Source organism: Poromitra crassiceps (assembly GCF_964638095.1).
Source record: "Poromitra crassiceps genome assembly, chromosome: 3".
Lineage (NCBI taxonomy): Eukaryota > Metazoa > Chordata > Actinopteri > Beryciformes > Melamphaidae > Poromitra > Poromitra crassiceps.
In genome coordinates this window covers 44,381,966-44,389,476 of record NC_139625.1, presented here as the reverse complement: position 1 = coordinate 44,389,476, position 7,511 = coordinate 44,381,966, and the positions used below count along the sequence as shown (strand labels likewise).

The window sequence follows — 7,511 nt, the reverse complement described above, 5'->3', positions numbered from 1 at the left end:
CCAATCACACAACATGCATCCATAGCTTACACACATGAAAACAACGATGTTTTGCGTTCTACATTAATTAAATGAAGACATTACCGTTTGGCAGCTTGCTTTGTTTGTATGATAGATAGGTATTGGCCAAGTATATAAACATTTAAGAGCGAAGACTTTCAGGAAGTGACACAGAGCTCTCTCTCTCTCTCTCTCTCTCTGGACTAGAGAGAGAGAGAGAGAGAGAGAGAGAGAGAGAGAGAGAGAGAGAGAGAGAGCGAGCGAGCGAACACAGCGAACACAGCACACGGTGGGAGGGAGACAGAAGCGCTGTGCACTCGAAGTGGCAGAGCAGAGATTAGTCTCGTCGGCGGTGTGTAGAAACCTCTCCTCTGCCTGCTGCGGCGCTGTGTGTGTGTGTGTGTGCGCGCGTGCAGACAGATAGACAGATGACCGTCAGTACGCTATGCGCGCAGCAACACAGCTGATGTAGATGCAGCCAATTGTGCTCTGGAACTTTTTGCCATTTTTCGCCATAAATGTTCGTAAAGTGGCACTTATTGAAACCTACTACCCTGCTTGTAGGCATCAAAAGTCATCAGAAATTAATTTAGTGATGAAATAAAACTTTAAATTGTAAAAAACTTTCCGGAGCTTATGGCGTCTTCTCTGCTTCTGTGCCTCTGCTTATGCCGAAATGCATGCTGGGAGTGTGGAAAGACATTTAGAACCTGAATCGGTGCTCAAATATGCAAATCGGCGACAGAGTCGAATGTAGGGGTCCTGGCTGTGCATGCACAACCGGCCCCAAAAAAGTCAGTCATGTTATACAGTGAGGTCATGTTTAAAAATAAATAGTCTCACTACATTTAAAAGGTTACTATAACATCATCACACATTATACAATTGGGCTCATTGAACCTGAAAGAGTCTCAGCTTTCCAGCCATACCCAATTTATGCAATTCCAAGACTGTTTATGCAGAAATATTCAAATAGAATAGGCGAAAATAACATTTATACTGCATGCAAAAAACTGCATGGTTTTTGGCAAAACCTGGATGGGATTAGTATAAAGCAGCCATGTCGGTAAAGACTAATGGGTACCTATAGAACCCATTCTCATTCAGATATCTTGAGGGGAGTGGCATCCGGGTAGTGTGGCAGTACATTCCCTGCCTACCAACACGACGGTTGCAGGTTCGCGCCCCCGTGTTACCTCCAGCTTGGTCGGGCGTCCATATAGGCACGATTGGCTGTGTCTGCAGGTGGGAAGCCGGATTGAGGGTATCCTGGTCGCTGCACTAGCGCCTCCTCTGGTCGGTCGGGGCTCCTGTTCGGGGCGGAAGGGAACTGGTGGGAATAGCGTGATCCCCCCACGTGCTACGTCCTGCCGAGATTCCCCGCTGTCAGATGAAAAGAAGTGGCTAGCAACTGCGCATGTGTTGGAGGAAGCATGGTGCTCGTCTACGTGACTGCGGCAGCAGGGGGAAATCTAGCTGAACACAACAATAACAGTAATAATAATAATAACATGGTTGTACAATCAAGCAGGGTTAGGGAGGAGGTGGAGTGTGCACCGTTGATAATATCATCAGTGACATCGTCAGCGTCAGTTTTTCCGCTCAGAATTCTGACTTTAATCTGAGAATTCTGACTCTTTTTTTAATAAATTTTATTTAGCAATTTTTTAGAACACAGAAAAACGAACAAACTCAGAATCTCAGATACAGGAAAATAAAATAAAATAAAGAAAGAAAAAACATACATACAACACAGTGCCACCAGTTACATACAGAGCTTTTATTTATTTATATATATATATATATATATATATATATATATATATATATATATATATTATTGGGATCCCACACAAGGGAGAGGGAGCGGCCGGGCAAAATCACCCGTCACCCCTAACCTCGTCAAGGTAGGCCAGAAACGGGTCCCAAATAGTTTGAAATCTCCCAGGTGAGTTGGTTCTCAAGAACCTGAGTCTCTCCATTCATATAACAGAGATCATGTACGCAGACCACAACTGAAAAGAGGGTGGAGAGGGGGACTTCCATTTCTGCAGTATGAGTTTCTTGGCAACAATTGTCCCCTGTGTCAGAGATTTTCTTTTCCTCAATATTTTATTTTCATTTTTCTATAGAACACACAAACAAACACAACACACAACAAAACAGACAGGCTCAGACACAAGAAAAGAAAAAAGAAAAAAAACATAGAACATAATGAACATTCAACATTACAGTGGTGCTACCAGCCACGTAAGGTGCTTATGTGCTTGCAGGAAACCAGCCGGGTCGAGTCACCCGTCGCCCCTAACCTCATCGAGGTAGGCTAAAAACGGGTCTGTGTTAGGGCTGGGCGATATATCGAATATACTGAGATGTAGTAAATGACTATATCGTGAACATTCGAGTATAATTGTCACGCATTGTTTAAGCCGCCGGCATGACTCGCTTCACGTTTCACGAGTCAGCTCTCCCTCTCACACTCAGACAAACAGGAAGGAACAAATTTGTTGCAAAAAGAAACAGCACTGGATCCATCATCTGGCAGTGGTTTGGGTATCGCAAGGACGATGTTGAACAACAACGGTTATCTGCAAAACATGCACCAAACTCGTCGGCTCCATAATAAAGTTAACCCCAGTCAGTCAAGTCAACACAGCGAGGTGCATGTGTGTGCACGTGTGTCTCAAAACGAAGTAATTCATCGTCACTACACTATTTAAAGAAGCGGATTGATAATCGATAATCATGTTTTTCTGCAAATTGTGTCTCAGCGTTTCTGTGTGGCACTCAAGGTTATAGGTCTGGCCAATATTGTGACTAGATGAGACCTAGATCTCGCTTTAGGTTTTGTTATGTAATATCGTGATACTGCATACTCGTCTTTTCCTGGTTTTAAAGGCCGCAGTAAAGTGAAATCATTTTCTGAGCTTACCAGACTGTTCTAGCTGTTCTATTATTTGCCTTTACCCACTTAACGTTATTCATTATATCATTATTCACTGATGATTTTTTTTGATCAAAAATAACATTGTGTAAATATATTTTGTAAGAGTCCATATCGCCCAGCCCAATTTACAATTGAAAATCTAGCCCACTTTGTAGAAAATACCAAGATATATCATATTTTGCCATTCAACCTAAAAATACTGAGATATGATTTTTGGTCCATATTGCCCAGCCCTACTCAAGATCTTTGTTGTCCTCATTGTTGGGGCTAGTAGTGTGTTTTAGTAGGCTACTAAATGACCATGTTAGTTTTTCAATTATTGTCATCTGTTAGTAGTTACATTACATAGAATATTTTTACTCACTGACTTTTTCCATGTATACACCAAGACTTTACAAAATGTTTGGTCATGGAAATTTGGTTTAAAGTCATGGGAATCCATTGGTCAAAATGTGTATGAACCCTGAAGGGTTAAATTGAGCATTTATGAGAGATTTCAAAAATATTGAGATATATATCGTGTATTGCGATATAGCCGAAAAATATCGAGATATTCTTTAGAGGCCATATCGCCCAGCCCTAGTCTGTGTCAGAGATTGTTGTACAGCTGTAGGGAAGTCCAGAGAGGATTCAGAGCAGCCGAAGATGGCGAGTTCTGCCTCTGGCTGAAGCGTTATTTTGTAGGCCTTAGAGTACCAATCAAATATTTTGGCCCAGAATATGGTCAGTAAAGGGCAGGATCAGAAGGCATCACAGGTGTCAGGTGCCCTCCGACACCTGACACCTGTCACACAGTGGTGAGACAGATGGGTAAATCTTGTGCAACTTCTGCTTAGAATGGTGAAGACGGTGAGTAACTTTAAATTGGATCAGCTGGTGTCTACTATTAACTGAGCCAAGTTGTGAGAATTCTGACTTTAATCTCAAAATTCTGACTTTATTTTCAGAATTCTGCCTTTATTCTCAGAATCCTGATTTAAAGTTATAATCTCAAACATTTCCATAAAAAAAGTCCTATCTGATATTGAGCCCATTGACACTGTTTGGATCTCACCTGCAATTACCACTCATCGCCATAGGTGTCACCCAAGAGAACAAAACTGAACTCTTATAAATTATCACTTTCACTTTAAACTCAGAACTAAAAACAAATTTAACTAAAAACTAGATTGTGTGTGGTGTAAAAAAAAAAAAAAAATCAGGCTATTTTAATTTCAGGCGACTCCACTTAGGGTCACGACCCTAAGGTTGGGAACCACTGCTTTATACTGTATACTGTGTATAATCGACATACACCTGTTGGTAGTTCTGCTGCTATTCTATCAGCATCCTCACCGTGTTGAGGAACAGGTATCTCTGACGGGTGAGTTTTAGTTCCGCTTCCCGCTGCTCCGTGTGCAGTCGTAGCTCCTCCCACCTCTCCACCACATCCTGCTGCACCTCCTGTAGGCGGAGTGTCAGGGGGGGCGAGCAGAGCTCCAGGATGGAGTCAACGCCGTCCAGCTGCTCCTGGAGCTACCACATACACAAACACACATGCGGGCAAGCACGCACGGACATCATGAAGTATAAGCATTTTTCCCCCCCATTTTTGATTAATCCTAACTTGTCGAACATGTGAGCAAGTCAACTTTGCTCTTGGCAGGAGCTCCTAATGTGAGTCTCAAGTCTAAATGTAGATTTCCAAGTCAACTCTATGTCATTTATGTCAAGTATCAAGTCTAAATGTACAACAACTCTCGAAACAAATCAAGAGTCCAGTGAGCAGAATTTTGTTAGGCGACAGTATTTTTGTGTGTTTAAAACATGTGCTTTTTCTTTTCTTTTCTTTTTTCTCTTCTTTTTGTTATCCTTTTAATTCAGTGTATGATGATGACGGTGTGTGTGTGTGTGTGGGGGGGGTGGGGGGGGGGTGGAGTCACATACCGTATTTCCGCTAATAGTAACCGGGGCCTTTATTTACTGAGCCGCAGAGAGCCCCTGTCCTATATTAGAGCAGAGGCCTGTATTCGAGTGAGGCCTTTATTTCTTAATATTAAACTCTCATGGACATACTCCTTTATTTTCATGACTTTTATTGCAAAATATTGCATAAAACCAAACAACGCAAATAAATATTGGTGGTCACTCACTCACTCAGTATCCTCCTCCTCCTCATCTAGTATGTCGGTATCCTCCGCGCCATCATCATCAACATCATCCAGAACAACAAGTTCATTGTTGACCAGTTCCTCTTCATCTTCCTCATCCTCGGCTGCCTGTCTGTTCTCCTGGTCCCGCTAACGCAGCTGGGCGAGAGCTCAGCGGCGCAGGGCTGTCCCTGCTTGAAGCAGTGGATGAGGTTGTCTTGACTCCCGTCAGTTTTCACAGACTGTCCACAAACTTGGAAGGACTTTTTGATCAGATCCTTGTCCAGCTTGTCCCAGGCGGCGATCACCCAGTCCACAAGCAGGCGTCGAGCAGGCGCTTTTAGTTTTCCACCTCCAGTGTACTGCTTATCTGCGTCCCCAGCTATCCACTCGTCGTAGGCATCGTGCAGGCTCTGCTTGAAGGGCTGATTCCACATCACACTGTACCAAATGTTCCGCTGCATATTGCACAACGCTCTCTTTAAACTTAACGTCAAACTTTCGTCTGGTTCGTTTGGTCGGTGCCATGTTTATTTTTATTTCTCTTGTCTGCGTTATGTCCGGTTACGTCACACCTTTTTACCTGGCCTGTATTGAGGGAGGGGCCTTTATTTGTCCGCGCTATATTAGAGCAGAGGCCTGTAATTGAATAGAGGCCACTAATAGCGGAAATACGGTACATGTAATTAGTTGATCACTGCATGCTGTTTTTCTTTCTTTTTATTTGATCTGATTTGATTTATTGTACACTATACTGTGTTATCCTTTTTTGTATTTTTAAAGTCTGTGTCTCATAACTCCTAGTGAGTGGTCCTCAATACTTGTATGTACCAAATTGTTTTTATACTGTTGTATTGAGGAGTGACACATAAATAAACTTTTCTACTCTACCCTACTCTACTCTGCGATCGGGCTGAAACTTTCAGGAAGTGTAAAGAGCACCTGTGCGGGTTACCTGACGGAGCCAGATTTCTTAATTAGGGCAGATTAATTGCCCTAATTACCTAATGATTGCCCTAAGGCTGAGGCTAAATAGGTTCAGTGATGATGTCATCAGTGATGTCATCAGTCTGAGGCTATATAAGTGATGAGTATAAAAAGAAAAAACTAGAAAAACCGCACCGTGGATATATGCCTCTACCAACAAGTGAGCTGGCATGTCTGTCCAGACTTTGACGTTTGAGCCAAATGTGAATAAATTCTGTCAAGGTGTTACTGAGATATGGCGTTACCGAGCTTGAAAATGGCGTTTGTGAGGTCACGGTGACCTTGACCTTTGACCACCAAAATGTAATCAGTTCAACCTTGATTCCAAGTGGACGTTAGAAGAAATTCCATCAAGACGTTCGTTCCTGAGATCTACACAAACACAAGATCTCAAGCCAAGACTTTAGAAACCTTTTCAAGTCATCAGAGTACAAGTCAAGTCAAGAAATTAAAACTGTGTCATCTCCCTTCCCCTCTGCTGTGTGTGTGTGTGTGTGTGTGTGTGTCTCTCTCTCTCTACCTGTTCTTCTGTAGCAGCCAGCTCGTGGACCAGCGCCTCATGCTTCCTCAGCTGTGATGTCACTCCTCTCAGGTCCTTGGCAATGTCATCTGGAATGCTCTTCTGTCGCTCCTGGAGAGAGAAAGAGTAAGAGAGAGAGAGAAATAGATAGATAGATAGATAGATAGATAGATAGATAGATAGATAGATAGATAGATAGATAGATAGATAGATAGAAACCTGGATGAGTGTGAGTGCATCACTCAGGTCTTGGTAGAAGCGATGACATTCCTCGTCTTTCAGTAGCTGATCCTGACGCTCCCTGGCCACACCCCTCAAGTCCTCCCAGCATGCACTGCAATCACACACACAGTGTAAAACACAAATGACCATATTGCCATGTCCCCGCTGTTGCATAATTATGCAGAGGAAAGACAGAGAGCTGCGCTGAGTGATGCCACTCTTTCAAGTGAAAATTTGTTCGACCAGCCACACATTTTCATTCTCAGCTTCTTCTTTTTTTAATTAATTTTGCTTTTTTTACACTAAATCCGACAGGTTTAGTTCAATTATTCATTTGAGGATTGTATCTATTTTTTTTCTGCTGGCGTTTGGCTTCCCCCCCCCTTTTATCAATGCGCGCAGTTCCAGGCAGCGGCATGCGACAATTACTGTACTGAAAAAACATACCAAATAGCAGGTGGCACAGTCAAACCAGATCTCTATACTGTATTTTTTTATCCAAGTACTATTCATACTGCAAGAATTGTGTGCAAAATGGATTAAATGCAGGTCCCATATTGACGCAGGTCCCATAATAGACCGGGCGTTCATTTATCAAAACATGTAGCCAACATGTTTTGATAAATGAACGCCCGGTCTATTAATTTAAGTTTTACAGTAAATATTCAAATTTAATAAACAATAACACATTTATACTGCATGCAAA

At 42.5% G+C, this 7,511-nt stretch overlaps 1 protein-coding gene across 1 annotated transcript in view; it reads right to left on the bottom strand.

The window, feature by feature from the left end:
- sptbn5 (spectrin, beta, non-erythrocytic 5) overlaps positions 1 to 7,511 on the bottom strand; it is a gene marked incomplete at both ends in the record, with an annotated part of 320,085 nt that overhangs the window by 157,765 nt on the left and 154,809 nt on the right. Inside the window, 3 exons of the mRNA XM_083633035.1 lie at positions 4,283 to 4,462; positions 6,584 to 6,694; positions 6,803 to 6,917. Coding sequence (XP_083489161.1) covers positions 4,283 to 4,462; positions 6,584 to 6,694; positions 6,803 to 6,917 — 406 coding nt within the window. The remainder of the gene's footprint in view (positions 1 to 4,282; positions 4,463 to 6,583; positions 6,695 to 6,802; positions 6,918 to 7,511) is intronic.